This window comes from Schistocerca americana, chromosome 7, assembly GCF_021461395.2.
Source record: "Schistocerca americana isolate TAMUIC-IGC-003095 chromosome 7, iqSchAmer2.1, whole genome shotgun sequence".
NCBI classification, from domain to species: domain Eukaryota; kingdom Metazoa; phylum Arthropoda; class Insecta; order Orthoptera; family Acrididae; genus Schistocerca; species Schistocerca americana.
Window position 1 is genome coordinate 82,562,549 of NC_060125.1, and position 23,128 is coordinate 82,585,676.

Sequence of the window (23,128 nt, forward strand, 5' to 3'; positions counted from 1 at the left end):
TTTACTGTATTTACATGTTTGCTAATCATTTCCATTTCTGTTTAGCTTTCCTGCTGCACCACTCTGTGGTCCACCTCTCCTTACTGTTGTGTATGAAGTGGTACACAACACTTATTACACACCAAACTACAAATATCTCGCTTTGGGTATAAGATGATCACCTCAGCAGTTTTAAGAAAGACAATATCATTGGTAATTGTTATCGTGTTTTATTTTTACTGTGACTGAGTTAGTGATAACTGACTTTGATCTTTGGAGAAAATTAGAGCAAACCAATGTTTGTCAGATTCTGAGTGTTTTCATTTGCATTAATTCTTCAGTATACACACTGAAAACATACAGCAACTAACAATTTGTGAGGTCTGACAGTCACGAGTTGCATAGGTGTGTCAAGAAATCTAGAGGTAGCTTCAATCTTTGCTATACAAAAATATAGCTTTACGAAAAGAAGTATTGCACTGATGCAGGAACCAAGTGCAATTATTACACAAACAAGACTTTATTACGAAAGTTGTTTGTAACACCGTACATGTCACAGCTTTTCATTTTGCCACTGTTTGCTTCTGTAGCTGAGTAGTCAATGTGGCAAAATGCCGTGCTCGTGGCCCAGGTTCAATTCCCAGCCAGCTCAGAGATTTTCTCTGCTCAGGGACTTAGATGTTGTGTTGTATTCATCATCATTTCATCCTCATCGATATACAAGTCACCAAAATGGCAGAAACTAGAAAGACTTGCACAAGGTGACTGGTCTATTTGACAGGGGAGCCTAGTCACATTTAACTTAATTTAATTTAATTTTGCCACTCGTCCTCTAGTAAGCTGCTTCTAGCTTCCATTTACCTGTTCTTTAGTCTGCCTAGTATATTTCTCTTTGTACTCTTCCTAGTTATTTGTGACAGTACTCTTGTAGTAACCTTCCTTACATGACCATTTCACAGTAACTGCTTCTTCACTATAGCTCCACAAAGATTTTTTTTCTATTTGCATTGTTCTATCATTTCAGCCAACCTATTTTTTTCTTTTAAAGTCACCCCATAGGATCATCTTCAAAAATCATTTCCTATGCAGTGCATTCTTGATTTTTTTGTGTTGAAAATCTATTCTGATAATGTACAGCTAGTAGTACTCTACACAAGTGACTTGAACATTTGGATCCTAGTCTTTTTCTGATGTTAGTGCTCCAAAAGGTGTAGTGTAATTGTTTTCTTAATAGCTACTTTCATTACAGAAGCTACACATAGGAACTAAGCCATTAACTGGATACCTGTATGGTATCTAGTCTCTGCATGGATATCCAAAGACAGCAAAGAAACTAACATTCTCTCTATCAGAATAATCAAATATGTGAAGAGAGTTAGTAACTTAATTTCATGTTCTGTTGCACAATAATGGAAATTTGAAAATGATTAATGAGGTAACAACATGTAGAAGAGAGACAAAGGTAAGTAAAGGTGTGATGATGTGCATTTATAGTTTGCCCATTATTACAATTAGTAATGTGAATAGAAAATAGTCATGAATGTTCATTATGACAGGATAACAACATCACAAAGACAAAATTAATTAAAACTGAAGAAGTAAACACAGACATGGAAAATGGCAGTGATAAGGAAACCTTCTGCTGCTTTTATCTATTACATTTAGCCTGAGTAAGCACAAATAGTGTTTAGCAGTTTAACAATACTTACTTATTAATGCAGTTTATACAACCATTTCTATTTCTTTAAAATACTTTTTCTTGGTGTGCACCTGAAGGTTTTTTTCCTTCATCATAGGATCTATAGAATGTGATTAATGACTCAATAAATAAAAAAATTGGATTTGGTAACTAATTAGTTGCCAACTAGTAACTAGTTAGAACCATTCAAAGAATAAATGATTAAATAATACACAATGATTCAAGATAAAACAAAGCTTTAAGAAAATGAGCAAAAATATCAGTGCAAGTATATGAAGATCATGGGTGAAAAATCACGTAAAAAAGGAAAGAGAAGGATACTCAGATTAGATGACAAGTGCAACAGGAAGGTTAGAAATTAGTTTTGACTGAGTGAGTGGAACATAAATCACCACATCATCAATAAATTATTTAACAGGAGCAGAAAACATTATTAACAGAAAAACAATTGCCAGAGAAAGTCATTAACATGCACAAAGCTAGTATTATTCTACTCAGAACAGACACCAAATACATACTAACTATCATTGCATGAACACACAATGCAAAATCTGGTGATGCACTGTGATTGTACAACTTTAATGTTGTTGAGGCTCTCAAATATATTGGTGGACAATGAGTAGAGGCTATATCCCCACCTTAAGATTACAGTCAAGTGCTCCACAAAAAAATTTACAGGCTTCAGAAACACAAAAGCCTCAGAAAAAAAGATGTATAGTGTCTCATCAACAGTTCGGACTTCAGCTACCTTTAATATGGTATTCATAGTGTTTCACATGGACTTACTGATGGTACAAACTGAAATTAATGTAGACAGGCAGGTCAACATTTTGTGGGCAGACACTTTTCGGCATTGCAACACCACTAGACAAACTACTGACTCAACTACAGTGCTACCTGATGATGGAAAAATTCAACCAACAACGTTTTTCATTAATAAAAGTAGTTTAAAATCCTTCAATGTATTTGGATAAAAAACCGTTTCACTACTGCTAATACGCTGGGAACAATTACTTTTGAAACACCAATTACTTGTCACAATACGCGTCGCCTTTATTGTTTACTCACAGAGTTGTGTTTGAGCATGACAGATATTTAAAGATCCTTGGTGACCACTTTATAAGCGTTACTTTAACACCCCTAACTAGTGCAAAAATTTTGTCTTCTGTTCTGCACTCGGTTTTCATTCATCATTCCAGTCTGCAAATACACATCATGGGTGTTTGAGACTTAAAAAGTCTCTGGAACTGTATGGTTTCATTTGCCTGCTCCAGCTACATACATATCTACACATATATACATTCAGTGACCATAGGCCCTGCAGACTATGCACTGCTTCCAAAGACTGCCATCATTCCTTTCAGTTTTGTGCTCGGTTCCTCCAGGTGTCTTCAACTCCTGGGCTACCATCTAGCATTGCCCTGGTCATCCTATGAGGTGTCTAGTGTTTGGTTTCCACTGAAGTGCCTTCCTTACCCGTCTTTCTGGCATACGGGCTACAAGGCCTGTCCACTGGATTCTTCTGCTCTTTAGCTCCTGTAGGATTGACAGTTGTTGCATCAAGAAGTAGATTTCCTCATTCTTCCTCTTCCTCCCTCATTCTGCACTACTGAAGATTGTTCCCCATATTTTCATTTCTCTTCTTTCAAATATTAATACATTTTTCCTTTTCTCATTTAGTCATGCTCCAGGTTACTGAACAACGTGTTACTGCTGCGCATATCACGGCATTATAGGTTCTCATCTTAATGTTCACTGACATTGATTCTGGGCTGTGTGTTTCCCTGAGGGAATATGTGCATTTCATTCTTACTGCTACTCTTTCCTTGATGTCCATTCCTATGCTGTTGTCACTGGTCAACCAAGACTCCAAATATTTGAACCTAACTCTTTTACACTTCATACAATCCATCTCAAGAAATTATTCCTCATCATTTTCTTCCCGACTGCATGAAGTCCATTTTGTCTTTATTCATCTTTAGCCCAATCTACTGCACATAGTTATCCATTTTCTAGCACATTTCTTTCAACTCGTGGCTCAATTCATTTAGTATAATGTGTAATCAAAAACCTTCTGTTTCAGGGATTGCTGCAGCGTATAAACAACGTAGAGCAACTATGATGTGGGTATATAAGCACCAACATGTAGGCAAGGGATTAGCATGGCATCTATGTCTTTCTGATAAGCGTGTGATAAACACAGAAACATGAACCATGGCGATGTTATTACCAAATGCATCCCAACAGGACCAACATGCTGTTATTCTTATCTCGGCTGCTGAAGGACAAACCCCAGTAGACATCCACTGGAGAATGAAGAATGTGTATGGGCACAATGTACATTGGAAACCACCATCATGGAATGGTGCATCAAGGAGTGCTGTGCTTCATGTTAACACATGCCTCATAGTGCAAATGTCGTAATGCAGAAGTTATGCCCACTCAAGTTCTGATCTCTTTCCATGCAAGTATCATGCTTTTGGTCCTTAAAAAAGGCCCTGAAGGGTCAATGATTCCTGTCAGATGAGAATGTGTAGCAGGCAGGAATGGACTTATTCATACAACAAGACACTGTGTTTCACCAAACATGAACCTGATGCTTCAGAGGTATTATTGCCTCATTGCTGACAGCAATTTTGCCTCATTGGCATAATGATTATGGACTGTACAGCCTTTGAATGGAAACTTCTTGTCCTCACCTGGGATTTGCTGTTTCCATGTCTTTTGATTGGAATCTTCACATCTTCAGTCACTTCCCATTCTTCTTCATCTTTCCTTTCCTCTGTGGTGTCTGCAGATAACACCTCGTCTCAGTCTAGTTGAGTCAAGAGTTCTGACAAGTTTCTTTACATCTTTCTACGATATTTGGAGAAAAAAAAGAGAAATTCTCTGATATTGCAATGACAAACATGACGTCAAACTGTTTGGAATATGTCAGTAGTGATGGCAACTTGATATAACCAAATGCACACATACATCACTGAATACTTGCCCCCACATTTCATTTTCTAAATGTTTAACAGATATTCAGTTAAAAATCTGCTTACAGTTTGCAAAGAATACAACAATAGAAAATGTCATGGTGCTACAAACATAAAATGATGAAAGTGGTAAAAAACAAAATGCTTACTTGAAACAGGCTAGCTGTGAGTTCTTCCAGTTCTCCTTCAACCTCCTGACGAATACGGCTCAACCTGCTGACTTCTTCATCCCGGAGCTTCAGTTCTTGATGGGCCTTGTGCAGTTCTTCTTGAAGTCGTGCTATTGCCTGCTCCTTCACTTCAGATACAGCACGATCCCACTGTGAAGTTGGAGATTCAGATCCGGAAAGTGTAATTTCATCATTGCCCTTGGCATAATCAGTCTCATCCTCACACCCATTACTGATTGGTTTGTCACAAATTACACCAAGGTCATTTTCAGGAAGACTTTGTCTCTTTTTTGTGTAAGACTCATTACGTATCTCACTTCCACAAATAACATCAGGCATGCTGGCACCTAAATTGTCGTTTTTCGTATCTCTTTCTACCTCGTCATGAGATTCGTTTGTATCTGTCTTGTGCTTTATATCAAGGGCATCGCCAGAGAGACTAGGGTCCTTTTGTCCTGTAGCTGTAAGCTCATCATTCTGCAAATGGTCCTCTGGTGAGGCATCTCCATTGATGAAACCATTTTTCAGTTCAATATCTGCTGCATTTCCATTCACTATCTTACTTTCCGCCAGCCTGCCAAGAAGACTGTCACCATTCAAGTAACCAGTTTCATGAGTATTCAGTTTATTACTTGTAAGTGAAATCATTACATAATCATCATCATTTTTGAACTCAAATATATCCTTTGGGACTTGTATCTTTCTTCGTGCCTGAATAACAGAAGAAAGGCTCTGTGCTTGCTCTGTACTTAGTTTACCATTCATTATATCCTCCCTGCCAGAAACTTTGCTTTCAGGTATATCAGGTTCACTGCAGTTAGCAAGTTTGAGATTCGAATTTTTAAGGTACTCCTTTGAGATTTCTCCTCTGTACTTTTCACTCGCAGGCCTAACCACTTCCACAGTTGGGCATGCTTCTCCGTTAACTAGGTATCCACCTGATGAAGAAGCAGCATTGTACTTTCGGATTTTGCCTTGGGAGGTATAGGCAGTTCCATTAGCAGAAGCACGGCTCTGTTCTGACCCACATGACACTGTATCAGCAATCTGAAAAACAAATAAAAATAACTGAAGTGATCCTTTTAATAGGAATTGCTTAGTGAACAATGGTAACAAAATTTAGACAATCACAGTGGGGCAGTGAAAAAGCTATGAGTTCATTGGAAAGTGGCAGATGGTAGTATTATTATTTTTGTTTACATACTATCCATCTTAAGCATATAAAGCAATAAATGTCATAATTTTGTGTACAAGTATGCATAAAAATTCATATGAAGAGTATATACATAGAGGTACATCCAAATGTAAATGTAAACATAAATGTAATGTTAATATTGATACACACTGTGAAAAAGAGGTAGTAAGATACAACAGGAGTTTACTATTGTTGATCACAATACAATTTGTCCAACAAATAAGACAAAACATGTTCACTACGTATACACATGTGAGAGGGAGTCAAGGTTTAAACCACCAGAATTAAAAAATCAAGTTAGGTAATTAACTTTCTGTTTGATTGCAGGTACATGTCTGCATCCCTCATACTCATTGCAATTCTCACACAACAGCACCATAGCACAACACTAGAGAAGCCAAAACAGAACGGTGCAGCCCACCGATATACTAGAGACAGACTGTCCTATTTTGTGGTATGCTATGGTGCTTCTGTGTGGGGATTTCAGTGTGTCCCCGGGTTGCACACATGTACCTGCAATAAAACAAAAAGCTATGTAGTTAACTTTATATTCCGAGGTGATAATTAAAACTTCATGAGTATCTACTGTCCATGCAAAACATAAATGGTATAACATTAGTACTTAATTCACACATCAAAAAAGTTTTGCATCACGCTGGTTCCCAAAACTTCTGAAGATAGTTGTTGACTGTGGATACTGTATCACAGACACAGTCCAGTTCAGTCCCTTTGACTATTCAGAGATGTCACTAAATCCAGCCAAAGGTGTAAACAAGGTGTTCGCAACACCTGTTAGACAGAGGGGGTCCGACAGCTGATCAGTTCCAGGCATTCCACCAGGAAGGAGGTACATGGCTCGTGTTGTATGTAGTTCAACCGTGCCTAGATAGCCAATACTGCAGTTCAATCACATCCGCATTGTTACTTCGATTGCATCTGCATTGTACTTTGTGCCAGGAAGGGCTCTCAACAGGGAAGTGTCCAGACGTCCTTGAGGGAACCAAAGCAATGTTGTTCAGACATGGAGGAGATACACAGAGACAGGAATTGTCAACATGCCTCGCTCAGGCCGCCCAAGGACTACAACTGCAGTGTATGACCGCTACCTGTGGATTATGGCTCGGAGGAACCCTGACAGCAACGCCACCATGTTGAACAAGGCTTTCGTGCAGCCACAGGATGTAGTGTTATGACTAAAACTGTGCACAATAGGCTGCATGTTGCACAACTACACTCCCAATATCTATCAATACTATGCAGTGAGGTACAGATAGGCCCAACGACATGCCGAATGGACCGTTCAGTATTGGCATCATGTTCTCTTCACCAATGAGTGTTGCACATGTCTTCAACCAGACAATTGTTGGAGACGTGTTTGGAAGCAACCCAGTCAGGCTGAACACCTTAGACACACTGCCCATCAAGTGCAGCAAGGTGGATGTTCCCTGCTGTTTTTGGGTAGCATTATGTTGGGCAACGTACGCCGTTGGTCATCATGGAAAGTGCCGTAATGGCTGTATGATACACAAATGCCATACTACGACCGATAGTGCAACTATATTGGCAGCATATTGGCATAGCATTCGTCTTCATGGATAACAATTCACGCCCCCCAACGTGCACATCTTGTGAATGACTTCCTTCAGGATAACAACATCGCTTGACTAGAGTGGCTAGCATATTCTCCAGACATAAACTCTTATCAAACATGCCTGGGATAGATTGAAAAGGGCTGTTTATGGATGACATGACCCACCAACCACTCTGAGGGATCTCCACTGAATTGCCGTTGAGGAGTGGGACAATCTGGATCAACAGTGGCTTGATGAACTTGTGGATAGTATGCCACAATGAATACAGGCATGCATCAATGCAAGAGGACATGCTATTAGGTATTAGAGGTACCGCTGTGTACAGCAATATGGACCACCACCTCTGAAGTTCTCGCTGTATGGTGGAACAACATGCAATGTGTGGTTTTCATGAGCAATAAAAAGGGTGGAAATGATGTTTATGTTGATCTCTGTTCCAATTTTCTGCATAGGTTCTAGAACTCTCGGAACCAAGGTGATGCAAAACTGTAGAACACATTTACCATTAAATATATTTTAATGTGTTTCTTCTTCTTCTTGTTGTCTTCTCCTGTCCACTTCTTTCCTGTTTTCTTCTCCTAGGACGTTTTCTGAAATTTCTGTTTTTTTTTTCCTGCCTGCCATGTCTTCTGTGGAGATGTTTGATTTCTTGAGGTTTTCCATGGTTTCCTTTACCCAACTGCTTTTCACTATAATAGTTATCACTATTTTAAAGATATTCTTAGTCAGTATGTCTTCATTTATCCCATGTATTTGTGTGTCGAACTTTGCCCTTCTTTTCCTGATGTTTGTAATAATCCCTCTGTTGTTATAGCTCCTTTGTTGGTCTCTTTATCCAGAGGCCCCCTTTCTGAAATGGCCAGTATAGATCTTTCTCAGCATTTTCCGATCTTGTTCTTCCATCTCCCTGATTTTCATTCTTCCCTTGATTACTGTTGTTTCTGAGGCATAACAGATCTCTGGTAGAATTACTGTACTACAGTGTCTTAATTTGGCATTGATGAAAACACTTCTTTTGTTGTAATGGTTCTATGTAAGTCTGTATGCTTTCTATAATTTTGTGATCCTCTCTTCATTGGATGTCAAGTTCAGTCCTGTTTCTCTATAGTCTCTCCCAGGCACCTACTGTGTTTTTTCATACGAGATGTGTAGTCCTCTTTGATTGACATTTTGTGTAGTGGCTCTAGAGCCTCTTTGCCTTCTTTTCTGATATTTGTTATGATGTCTATATCACCATCAAAGGTCAGATAGTTAATGTTTACAGTTCTATCCTTGTGTCTCCCCATCTTTGCCCCATTGACTCCTTTGTCCCGGGTCATCATTATTTTCTCCAAAACTGGATCGAATAGAATGGGTGACACGCCATCTCTTTGTCTCAGTCATGTCTTGATTTTAAATGGTTCCAAGATCTGTCCTATGAACTTTACTTTGGATATTTTATGTGTTGAGGTTTCCTGGATTAGCTTTCTGCTCTTGTTGTCCACCTTCATTTCTTGCAGTGTGCTAAAGAGCATTTTTCTATCTATGGAGTTGTAGGCCTTCCTAAAGTCAGTGAATGTTGTTGTGGTGTTCCTGCACTTTCTCATTGTTAATATTGTTCTTATGCACCATATCTGTTCACTGAATGACCTTCTCTTTCTGAATTTTCCTTGGTATTCTCCTCTCTGGGGATCTATCTCAGGTTCTTGCCAATTTAACAGGGCTTTGGATAGGATTTTGTATGTCACAGGCAGTAATGGAATTCCTATGTAATTATTAAGGTCTGTATTGTCTCCTTTCTTGTGGAATGGACATACTAAGGCCCATTTTGATTTATCTGGGACCTTTTCTGCTCCTCAGATGTTTCTAATGATTCGGTGTATTTTGGGTGTAATGTTTCCGTTGTCCAATTTCCAGAATTTCAAAATCAATCAATCTTCTCCAGGTGCCCTGTTACTCTTCAATTACTTTATTATTTTCATGATCTTCTTATGTGTTGGAGGTCTGGAATCCAAGCTAGGTTCTGGCTAATCGAACTGTAGACTCTTGTCACTTTATCACAGCTTAGTAGTGTGTCAAACTATTGCACTAATATTTTACAGTTCTTTTTCAGGTTTGTCTCCAGTGGTCCATCTTATCTTTCTACATCTCTATCTACACTTATAATCTGCAAACCACTGTGAAGTGCATGGCATAGGGTACATCTGATTGTACCAGTTATTAGGGTTTCTTCCTGTTCCATTCATGTATGGAGCATGGGAAGAATGATTGTCTGAATGCCTGCGGGTGTGCAGTAATTATTCTAATCTTATCCTCATGATCACAGTGTGAGTGATACGTAGGGAACTGAAGTAAGTCCCTAGAGTAATCATTTAAAGCCGGTTCTTGAAACTTGTTAATGACTTTACGCCTGTCTTCCAGAGTCTGCCATTTCAGTTCCTTCAGTATTTCTCCGACTCTCTCCCATGGATTAAACAAGCCTGTGACCATTTGTGCTGCCCTTCTCTGTATACGTTCAATTTCCCATGTTAGTCCTACCCAGTGGCGGATACATATAGGGGGCACACGGGGCGCGCCCCCTCCCTTGCGGGGCCACCCGCACTGCCACCCCCGCCAGTTAGCCTGAACACTATTCATTCGTTTCTTTCGTCAGTTGACATGACTGAATAAAGTTATCGAGTAGTTGTACTTTTCTGTGTAGCATGCGTGTCCACGTCATTGTATTATATACGTTTCTGTCTGCCATATAGATAGCTAACACATAGCTACGAGAAAAGTCGCGGCCATTCTAGCAGTCTCAATACATTATTCTGTCTGGCATCTGTATGAGAAAAGTTGTGACCATTCTACCTTTCTCTTGTACAGAAAGCCTTCGATATGTAGAGTTATAAATACAGACTATTTGCCGAATAGGAGGAAATTTACATTCAGAAGCAGAAATATTAAGACTGAAGAATGAATAAGAAAGAAGTCATAGTTGTAGCAAGTGCAAATCTGAAGATTAGTCAAGACTGATCAGTTGATTGTGAATTGTTATAATAGTATTTCATAGTAATTTCTCAGTAAAAATACTGTTACAAGACTTAACAATATTTTTACTAATAACGTAACAATAGTTTAAATAAAACTTTCTTAAACTTTGCATGTGACTTGATTATTTTTTTATTACAGTGAAAGTAAAGGTAGCTCAAGATACCTTTAGCACCTCCTCCTTGAGATTTCTCTGTCTCTGCCACTGGTCCTATTTGGTATGGGTCCCACACACTTGAGCAATATTCTAGGATGGATTGCACAAGTGATTTGCAAGCAATCTCATTGCACTTCCCCAGTATTCTACCAATAAACCAAAGTCTGCCACCTGCTTTACCCAAGACTGAACCTATGTTATCATTCCATTTGATATCCGTACAAAGTGTTAACCCAGGTATTTGTGTAAGTTGGCTGATTCCAACAGTGACTCACTGATATTATAGTCATGGGATACTACATTTTTTCCTTTTGTGAAGAGCACATTTCTGAATATTTAGAGCAAGTTGCCACTCTCAGCACAAGTTGAAATCTTGTTAAGATCTGACTGAATATTTCTGCAGCTTCTCTCAGATAGTATTTCATTATAGATATCTGCATCATCTGCAAAAAGCCTGATTTTACTGTTAATATTGTCTGCAAGGTCATTAATATACGACAATACGAGACTGGAATAGAAGGGAGAACCGATAGAGGTACTCAAGGTACCCTCCGCCACACACCGTCAGGTGGCTTGCGGAGTATGGATGTAGATGTAGATGGACCCCAACAGACTTCCCTAGGGCACACCCAAAGTTACTTCTACATCTGGCGATAACTCCCATCCAAGATAATATGCTGTGTACTCCCTACAAAACGTCCTCAATCCAATTACATATTTCACTTGAGATCCCTATGATCATACTTTTGCCGATAAGTGTAGGTATAGTACTCAGCCAAAGGCTTTTCAGAAATTGAGAAACACTGCATCTACCTGGTTGCCTTGATCCAAAGTTTTCAGTATGTCATGTGAGAAAAGTGAGAGTTTAGTTTCACATGATCAATGTTTTCGAAAACCATGCTGGTTGATATTGAGGAGGTCATTCTGTTCAAGATCTCTCATTATGTTTGAGCTCGGAATATGTTCCAAGATTCTACATAAATTTATGAGAAAGGACATTGGACAGTAGTTTTGTGGATCACTTCTACAGCCCTTCTCATAGACAGGTGTGACTTGTGCCTTTTCCAAGAACTGGGCATGGTCTTTTGTTTCAGGGATCTATGATAGATTATAGTGAGAAGACAGGCTAACTCAGCCACAAATTCAGAATAGAAATTGACAAAGATTCCATCAGGACCTGGAACTTTGTTCAATTTTAATGATTTCAATTGTTTCTGAACACCACTGACACTAATACTTATTCCATTAATCTTTTCAGTGGTATGAGGATTAAATCAAGGCATTTCTCCTGAGTTTTCCTTTGTAAAGGTACATTTGAAAATGGAGTTCAGCGTATCAGCAGTTCCTGTCTCATTTGCTAGGGGCTGTATGCTAACTTTGGTGCCACTAACATCCCTTAAATATGACCAGAATTTTTTTGGAATTTGTGAAATGTCACTTGACAATATTCTGCTACAGTAGTCACTGAAGGTATCACACATTGCTCTCTTGACAGTCAAATGCTTTTCATTCAGCATTTGTCTATCTATAGCCCTATGCTTTGTTTTACAACTATTACACAATAATTTCTGTTTCTTTAGAGTGACTGTACACTATGGAGGTTCTCCTGGTCTATGCTGGATGTTTCAAGTAACTTATAGAGGTAAGACATTACCGAGTTTTTATCTAGTTTACTGAACATATATATCTTTCAGCGTGTTTTAGTTGTCCTTTTTACTTAGTTAATCATTGTTGCCACAACCTCGTCATGGTCATTGATGCTAGTTTCAATGTGAAACTCCTCAAAGAGGTCAGGTCTATTTGCTGTTATTACATCCAATACATTTCCAACATGAGTGGGGTTCCTAACAGTCTGTTCTAGGTAGTTTTCAGAGAAGGCAATCAGTAAAGTTTTACAGGATGTCTTATCACATCCACCACTAACAATATTGCAATTTTTCCAATTAATTGTTGGCTCATTAAAGTCTCCACTAATGATTACTGTATAACTGGGAACTTATGTACAAGTGAACTGAGGTTTTCTCTGAAGTTTTCAGTTACATGAGGAGATTGGTCAGGTGGGCGACTGGAGGATCCATACTGAGTCTTTTCCAAACAATCTCACATGCAGCTTCCATTTCTATCTTAGTGGATTTGAGTTTTTTTTCTACTGCTACACATACAGCACCTCCATTTCCCATTTGCTTATCCTTTTGATATACACTTCAATTTCCCCAAAAATCTCATTGCTACTAATCGCTTTTGAAGCATAAACTTGGTGGTTTATCTCGTGTCATATTTTCTGGTCTGTTCTGTAAAAATTTCTTTTTGACTTTTCTGTTGAAGTCCTCTTCTATGTCTTTCAATCTGTTGTTTTCATAACCTCTTTTTTTTCCCTACCAATTATTTTTGAAAGGGTTTTCTGTATCCTGTCAAATTATTCCCATTTTTTAGATGTTCTGTGCCTTAATCTTCTTTTAGGCTTGTATTCTTTCTTCTATGATTCTTTTGTGTGTCATGTTCCTCCACCCGTATTTCATTTTTCTCAGTGGATGCACCAATTTTATTTCTTTCTTATTTATCTGTAGACACTGTAGGTCTGTTCTGAAAGTTCTGTAGTTTTCTTAATCTGCCTGTTCACTTTGAGCTGTAGTAGATGGTGATTCGAAAAATCCTTTACTTCTCTAGTGTATTTCATGGACATTGCTATGTGGTCTATCCAAAATTCTCCTATGGGAGTGTTGGGGGATTTACAATTTTGTAGTTTCTTATGTGATTTCTGGAATGTGTTGACATGATTTTAAGCTCGAAATTCCTGCAGGGGTTGGTCATGTTCAGTTCACTCTTGTTTGTCCTCTTGTGGTCCATTTCTTTCCTTTCCTAACTGTACATTAAAACCTCCTAGTAACACTTTCACATGCTTCGAGTGGATTTTGTTGGTGGTTTCTTCCAGATACTCCAAAATTCTTCTACCATCTGTGGGTTTTTCTTGTTGCTGTTATTTGTGGGTTCAAAAATGATTCAAATGGCTCTGAGCACTACGGGACTTAACATCTGAGGTCATCAGTCCCCTAGAACTTAGAACTGTTTAAACCTAACTGTCCTAAGGACATCACACACATCCATGCCCATCACACACATCCAGGATTTGAACCTGCGACCATAGCAGTCTCGCGGTTCCAGACTGAAGCACCTAGAACTGCTCAGCCACAGTGGCCAGCTGTTATTTGTGGGGACATGTGCAATAATTAGTGTATAGGATTTGTTTCTAGATCGTATCATGAGTGTTGATATTTTTCCTGATTTTTGAAGTGAAATATATTGCAGAATGCAACAAACAAATCCTGTTCTGAATACATATAGTGCCACACCATATGCCCATGCAGGCAACAAGTCAGATAATAATAAATTCACGTGTCCTCAGAGTCTTTCATGCTGGCATGCTTCAATAAAATCTCTAGGATTACAAACCACATCAGTTCAAATAAAATACTCGAGATTGCAATAGTTGTCACCACCACCACCACCACCACCACCACCACCAGGAGTTAAAAGTCACTGACTGCTGGGGCTGGCACAGTGTTCCTTTTATATAGATGCAACAGCAGTGCCTGGAATCTTCCAGAGAGGAATGAAGTGACGCACATGCAGAAGGCAAGTTGGGCAGCTCACAGCAGCTCCATCCCGACACGGGACTGAGTGACATGAAGTGGCAGTTTGAAACTGCAGCACCTACATCCCTACAGGCACCAAGCCTTGGTCTCTGCTTTCAATCAATGTGTTTAATTGTCTTGAGTTTCCTTTTGAGTGACAGTGGGATATCGTTGTTCCTTCAGCACAGTACATGGTTCTGTTTTTATTTTTATTTTTTTATTTGAAATCAAGAGGGGCATGTGATTGGCTTCTTTTGCCAAATAAGACTTCCTTTTTCTTTTTCTGTCACCAGACAAATTTTCTCAGATCAGGTCTTTATATGTCAAGTGGGAGGGGTCAATAGGCATACACCACATTGTATTGAGCAACAGCACATTACTGACACAAGATCTAAGTTTACTTAATAAATCTGAAACATTTGTAAATTGTGCACACAGATATTTAATATGACTTCCCCATATTAGTTTTGAATCATAAGAAGTTTAATATAAGCACAGCCATTGTTTCATCTTTAGCAAATAAACTAAACAGAATATTTGCATATTTTTCATGATTAACATCCAGTTCTTTGGTTCGAAGTTATATATTGACTGCTCTGAGATGATCCTAACTTTCATGCTTTAATACAGCAAGTCTTTTTAACTGTAGCAAATGTATAAGTCCACACAATATGCAGATGATACCACAAAATAATACTAGCAAGTCATTTACATATATATAGTGAACAACAAAGGCCCAAACAAGTAACCTTGTGGCACAACCAGTCTGACAGCCAAAACTCACGATCTGTCATTGTTAAACTGTGTTCTTTGTTTTTATCACCAGGTATGATGTAATTGAAGAGAACATTTGTTATCTCTTGTCTGTAACACCCCCCCCCCTTACCCCTCCTTGCATCATAAAGGATCCATCCTGCCATGTTTAAGGTAATTTCTGCTCTGTGGATTCTCTCTACCTATTTATACCAAGGATTTGGCAGTATTTCTACTATATTTGATGCCCAATGCTTCCAAAACATCCAGTTTCCTTGCTTCACTGAAGCATAAAATTGCATCATAAACACCAAATTTGAGGGCTGTAATCTGATCAAATACAGTTTTTGGTAACCAGGTCCAAATGACACAATTTACACATTCATTTTAATTTTGTATTTTCCCATGAAGACATTTCTTCAACAAAGTATAATAAAGTATTAATTTCATTCATTATTGCAGCAGGTAAAGAATGCTGGGACATGCGCCAAGTGCCAGAATCATTCCAGCAAAGAAATTGCTGAGGATCTTCATTTGTGGAAAGCTTATGGAAAAGGGTAGCTCACGCAGCTTTATTCAAGTTTTCTAAATTCCCAACATTTTTTCTTATGGCCAAGCCATAATAATTCTTTAATCTACCTATTTCAACATTTCTCTGGCGACCCTTACCACCTATCTTCTTACCCTCTTCCAGTACTCTTTTTTACTTTTCCTTTAATAGTCTTCTCAAATGCCAGGACAGTTCCTTTGAAAGGGCACAACCACTTTCCTTCTCCATCCTTCCCTAATCCAAGATTGTGCTCAGTCTCTAATGACATCATTGCTGACAGAATGTTAACACCAATCTCCTCCTCCTCCAGTCTTCTCAACCTGGACCCCATTCTATTCTGCACATGCTCAATGCATTCTGATTTGGAAATTGTGACACTAGGACCACAGGATTCTTTTACACATATTCAGTCATAAGCCCTGCTGTCACTGTCCCTAAACGCTGTTTGCATCTAACACCTCTATTTGCCACTAATGATTAAAATCCTGAGAACTCCTGCCACTTCCATCCCATTACTAGAACCAGTATAATTCTTCTGACTGTTGTGTTCATTGTCTTTCTCAGCTTCGCCACCAGACGTTATACAGTACTTGCTTAGCATCTCTACATCAGTATCAATTGATGTATCCATCACATCATCATTTAGTGAAGTACGCCCATGTTTCTGCCACATGCCATCGAAACATGTACAAATATCACCACTTTCATTGTCATTACTCTCACTGAGTGCTTCTTCGGCTGCTTCCTTCATTGAGACATTACACACTTCAGTAATGGCGGTTCCAATAATTTCATTGTAAGTCATAAATTTTGAAGGTGGATTTGGAATGTCAAGCAATGTACAGAAGAGTTTGCCTGCCCCTTTACCATTTGATATGAGACCATAAACTAGCCTTATGTTATTCTCATACAGATTATTCTTTGCCATCTGTGATGTTATTGTTAAAGCATTTGCTTCACTTTGCACATTTCAATGTCAGTTTTGAAACAGTCCCTTTGCAAAGACACTGTTTCTCTCCCAAAGGCACACAGTATTTTTGGAAATAAAAGCACAGAGCATGCTGATGTTCACTACAATATTTCCAAATAAGTGTTCATCTCCACAAGCTGACTGCAAGGAAATATCCTGTAGACACTGCAGTTTCTTTCTTGATGTACTGATTTCCTTTACATCTAACATTCTTGGTCCTTTTGACCTTACCTCATTTACTTTTACATATTTATTTCCTCTGAATTTTACTGTAAATGAAAATTCTTTATTCGTGGCGGTTTTATAAAAATGTAGGAAACCAGAGAAAATATAAAACAACACTCACTTCACTTGCAATGAACTTCACTAATTGCAAACATTAGTGCTTTGAAACAATAAAAAACATGATTGAAATGAAGAGTACCTTGTCATGATGAAACAGCAGAAGCAGCAAATGGTGAGAGAGAATATCAAAATCAGTGCAATTTTCTCTGCATGGTGCAAAAAAGAAGGCATGGCATTTAAATGCCACAGCACACAGAGCATCAGGGAAACAGTTATAGCTCATGAACAAATTATGATATTCATATGAAACAAAAACTATTTTACACAGGAATAATGGGCTTTTCAAATACGTAAAAACCTAAAGATCAATTTTTTGAGCACCTTTGCCTTCTGTCTCCCACTAAGCTATAGATGTGCGAGACTGGACATTATTTTTACCCCCGTCCTCACAAATGGAAGTCCAGTACTTAGATCACTATGCCAACTTTCTCAGTCTTATACTGTCAATGCAGTACCAATTGAGCTAATTGTACACACATCACGGACTTACTTGAAAAATTCAAATTTTCACTTCAAAAGACCAAACAAGTTTTCTTTCTTCACTGGTGGACTGAACTATGGATCTATGGTAAATTACACAATGAAGAATTCAACTTAACCACAGGCTTCAAGGGTGTCATTACTCTCGACAGTGTATAGTCTGCTGAAGAGTAGAACAATACCTTACTGTTACATTATTCTCTTAGCAAAGAATGTATGAACTTACTGACAACATGAGGGAAAGTATAAAATCCAAACTGTCTTCGTCCAGGTTTTAGAAATGGTGTTGGTACTAAGTTCACAATGAAAAGGAAGGTACAGTAACTGGTAAAGTCTATAAAACAATTACAGTTGGCCATGTCTGTTTAGTGTTGGAGACATTATATGCAGCAAGGAACAGAATTTTCCACAATAATAGCCCTTCACACCCATAGCTGAGGAAGTCCAAGTTTGGGATGGGGAAAAAGTGCCTTCCATGGTCTCCAATATTGCGGAAGTTGTATACCGTATTGGTAAATCAATTTCGGGTCCACTACTCTTCTTCAACATCTCTCACAGAACTATAGAAGTCTCTCTGAGGAAAAGTGCCAATCATTCACGATTCATACACAATGTTTCACAGGTGGGTTCATCATCATGCATAGGTAGGTGGTCTTGTTCTGTACTTTAACAGTACACAACATGTGACATTGCCAATGGTTTTGTGCTCAATGTGCCTTGACGGCACCACGATATGCCTGCTGTCAGAGGGGCCAGACGAGTGGGGGAGAATACGATAAAGTATCTTTTGCCTATGTGCAACACATTAGTGAAGTCCAATCACAGAGGATAAGCTGCCTGATCTATATTACCAAACGGCAACCATCATCCATTCCCTCTTGCAGGTTGCCTATGTAATGGCTTACATGGGCAAAAAAATTTTCAGTATTTCATATAATCACTGACCAAATTTAAAAATTTAAAGTGCTGTTATAATCTACTCATTAAGTGGTACAATCTTATACAGGGTGTTACAAAAAGGTACGGCCAAACTTTCGGGAAACATTCCTCACACACAAAGAAAGAAAATATGTTATGTGGACATGTGTCCGGAAACGCTTACTTTCCATGTTACAGCTCATTTTATTACTTCTCTTCAAATCACATTAATCATGGAATGGAAACACACAGCAACAGAACGTACTAGCCTGACTTCAAACACTTTGTTACCAGAAATGTTCAAAATGTCCTCCGTTATCCAGGATACATGCATCCACCCTCCATCGCATGGAATCCCTGATGCAGCCCTGGAGAATGGCGTATTGTATCACAGCCATCCACAATACGAGCATGAAGAGTCTCTACATTTGGTACCAGGGTTGCGTAGACAAGAGCTTTCAAATGCCCCCATAAATGAAAGTCAAGAGGGTTGACGTCAGGAGAGCGTGGAAGCCATGGAATTGGTCCGCCTCTACCAATCCATCGGTCACCAAATCTGTTGTTGAGAAGCGTACCAACACTTTGACTGAAATGTGCAGGAGCTCCATCGTGCATGAACCACATGTTGTGTCGTACTTGTAAAGGCACATGTTCTAGCAGCACAGGTAGAGTATCCCGTAGGTGGAAGAACATGGGGCCCAATGAAGATATCACCAACAATGCCTGCACAAATCTGTGTTGATGACGTGATTGCACAATTGCGTGTGCATTCTTGTCAGCCCACACATGTTGATTGTGAAAATTTACAACTTGATCACGTTGGAATGAAGCCTCCTCCGTAAAGAGAACATTTGCACTGAAATGAGGATTGACACATTGTTGGATGAACCATTCACAAAAGTGTACCCGTGGGGGCCAATAAGCTGCTGATAGTGCCTGCACACGCTGTACATGGTACGGAAATAACTGGTTCTCCCGTAGCACTCTCCATACAGTAATGTTGTCAACGTTACCTCGTACAGCAGCAACTTCTCTGACGCTGACATTAGGGTTATCGTCAACTGCACGAAGAATTGCCTCGTCCATTGCAGGTGTCCTCGTCATTCTAGGTCTTCCTCAGTCGCGAGTCATAGGCTGGAATGTTCTGTGCTCCTAAGACGCCGATCAATTGCTTCGAATGTCTTCCTGTCGGGACACCTTTATTCTGGAAATCTGTCTCGATACAAAAGTACTGCGCCACGGCTATTGCCCCGTGCTAATCCATACATCAAATGGGCATCTGCCAACTCGGGATTTGTAAACATTGCACTGACTCCAAAACCACGTTCGTGATGAACACTAACCTGTTGATGCTACGTACTGATGTGCTTGATGCTGGTACTGTAGAGCAATGAGTCGCATGTCAACACAAGCACCGAAGTCAACATTACCTTCCTTCAATTGGGCCAACTGGCGGTGAATCGAGGAAGTACAGTACATACTGACGAAACTAAAATGAGCTCTAACATGAAAATTAAGCATTTCCGGACACATGTCCACATGTCGTCAGTATGTACTGTACTTCCTCGATTCACCGCCAGTTGGCCCAATTGAAGGAAGGTAATGTTGACTTCGGTGCTTGTGTTGACATGCGACTCATTGCTCTACAGTACCAGCATCAAGCACATCAGTACGTAGCATCAACAGGTTAGTGTTCATCACGAACGTGGTTTTGGAGTCAGTGCAATGTTTACAAATCCCGAGTTGGCAGATGCCCATTTGATGTATGGATTAGCACGGGGCAATAGCTGTGGCGCAGTACTTTTGTATCGAGACAGATTTCCAGAATAAAGGTGTCCCGACAGGAAGACATTCGAAGCAATTGATCGGCGTCTTAGGAGCACAGAACATTCCAGCCTATGACTCGCGACTGAGGAAGACCTAGAATGACGAGGACACCTGCAATGGACGAGGCAATTCTTCGTGCAGTTGACGATAACCCTAATGTCAGCGTCAGAGAAGTTGCTGCTGTACGAGGTAACGTTGACAACATTACTGTATGGAGAGTGCTACGGGAGAACCAGTTATTTCCGTACCATGTACAGCGTGTGCAGGCACTATCAGCAGCTTATTGGCCCCCACGGGTACACTTTTGTGAATGGTTCATCCAACAATGTGTCAATCCTCATTTCAGTGCAAATGTTCTCTTTACGGAGGAGGCTTCATTCCAACGTGATCAAGTTGTAAATTTTCACAATCAACATGTGTGGGCTGACAAGAATGCACACGCAATTGTGCAATCACGTCATCAACACAGATTTGTGCAGGCATTGTTGGTGATATCTTCATTGGGCCCCATGTTCTTCCACCTACGGGATACTCTACCTGTGCTGCTAGAACATGTGCCTTTACAAGTACGACACAACATGTGGTTCATGCACGATGGAGTTCCTGCACATTTCAGTCAAAGTGTTGGTACGCTTCTCAACAACAGATTCGGTGACCGATGGATTGGTAGAGGCGGACCAATTCCATGGCTTCCACGCTCTCCTGACCTCAACCCTCTTGACTTTCATTTATGGGGGCATTTGAAAGCTCTTGTCTACGCAACCCCGGTACCAAATGTAGAGACTCTTCATGCTCGTATTGTGGATGGCTGTGATACAATACGCCATTCTCCAGGGCTGCATCAGGGATTCCATGCGATGGAGGGTGGATGCATGTATCCTGGATAACGGAGGACATTTTGAACATTTCTGGTAACAAAGTGTTTGAAGTCAGGCTAGTACGTTCTGTTGCTGTGTGTTTCCATTCCATGATTAATGTGATTTGAAGAGAAGTAATAAAATGAGCTCTAACATGGAAAGTAAGCGTTTCCGGACACATGTATTCATGTCGGGTCTCCAGCCGCAACATATTGTCATCGTGTCCAGATGACGATATGTTGCGGCAGGAGACCTGACACAAATATAATCAATTATTATGCTGGAAAGTTTACGGAGCCACAATATAACCTGTGTTTCTTACAATGGTCAGTTAGAAAGTAATGCTATTTTAAAATATGTTTGGTCAGTTGGGAGTTCATTTACCATCAGATGTACTGGATATTACCCATCAGTGTCATATGAAAATTTGTGCCAGACTGGGCCTTGAACCCGGATTTACTGCTCATTGTGAGCACTCACCTTACCATGTAAGCTATCTGAATACATCTCTTGGACTGACCCAAACTTCCACATGTCACGTTATCTACCTTCTCATGTGACAGTCTAATCTACTCATTCTGATGTGGGAACACAAATGCTGTAACGATGTGAGCACTTAACAGATAAAGAGCACACTAGAGTATGAAATAATAGTGACGTCAGATATAGAAGTTTGGACTGATCCAGGAAGCATGCTTGGATAACCTAAGTGGTAAAGTAGCACCTCGTGATAAATGGAAATCCAGGTCTGAGTCGCAGTCTGGCACCAATTTTCACGTGCCACTGATGGATAGTATCACATACCCACTACAGCTGAAGCTAAAAGACTTTGTAGTTCACCAAATATACACTGGTAGAAAAAAAATTAGGAACACTGGAAAGACAACGTCGATTTTGATATAATGATGGCGTATGCCACCTGGCAGATAGGAGATTTACTGATAATGGCTTCAGTGTCATCCCACAACAGATAGCGTAGTAGCACAGCTACCAGCGTAACCTCTGTGTGTACCCTTTAATATGGAATGCCTACAGCCAGAAGAATCAGTGGGGTGCAGATGTGTGAAGCTAGCAGTCAACCATGCTGTGGGGATGCACTCTTGCTTCCTATAGACAACTGAGCGAGACTAAAAGGGGTCAAATTGTGGTCTTCTGAGTGGCGAAGTGTGCCTTCTAGAGAACAGCCACACACGTTGGACATGCTGCATCAGTTGTGCAAAGATGTTGGTATGAGTGGTCACGTGAACATTCTCATATGTGTAGGCTAGATTCTTGACGTCCACACATTACAGACATCAGTCAGGATTATCGTACTGTAAGGGCAGCAGTGGCAGATCATACAGCACAGATAGGAGGGATTGTGAGCTCAGATGTGTCAACACGGACTGTTGCGAACCATTTCTTAGCAGTGGGACTACGTTTGTGCAGACCACTAGCCTGTCTTTCACTCGCACCACAGCATCGACAAGCACGGCTTGAGTGGCGCCATCAGAGGATCACTTGGAAGATGGAATGGCCTGCTGTGGTCTCCAGCAATGAAAGAAGATCATGCCTACATGCGAAAGATGGTCGTTTGTGCACACAAGGTAGACCAGGAGAGCGCTATCCCATAGAGTGCATTTGTTCAAGACTCACTGGCCTCTACCCTTTGGCATTTCTATGGCGGACGCTAACCAGTGATCACTACATGCAGCGTGTTGTTAGACCCATTCTTGCAATGGGAAGGTGAGTGTTGTTGCAACAGGGCAATGCTCGCCCACACACTGTCCATGAAATCCTACGTGCTCTGCAAGACATGCACCAACTTCCCTCGCCAACACGATCTTCGGACTTGTCTCCAGCCGCGCACGTGTGAGATGTGGTGGGACAAGAAGTGACCCGTGCGACTCGTCAACCGACAACTCTTACAAAACTACGTGGATGGTTTGGTTGTTTGAGGTTTAAGGGACCAAACAGCAAGGTCATCAGTCCCTTGATTCAAATAGGCTCCATTTTGCTAATGGGACTTCGCAGT

General features: G+C 40.0%; 1 protein-coding gene across 1 annotated transcript in view; it reads right to left on the reverse strand.

Annotated features, from left to right (window-relative positions):
• The window catches only part of LOC124622075 (guanine nucleotide exchange factor for Rab-3A-like), a 500,693-nt gene that overhangs the window by 20,119 nt on the left and 457,446 nt on the right, over positions 1-23,128 (reverse strand). The window contains exon 6 of the mRNA XM_047147648.1: positions 4,809-5,876. Within this exon, the coding sequence (XP_047003604.1) occupies positions 4,809-5,876 (1,068 nt within the window). The remainder of the gene's footprint in view (positions 1-4,808; positions 5,877-23,128) is intronic.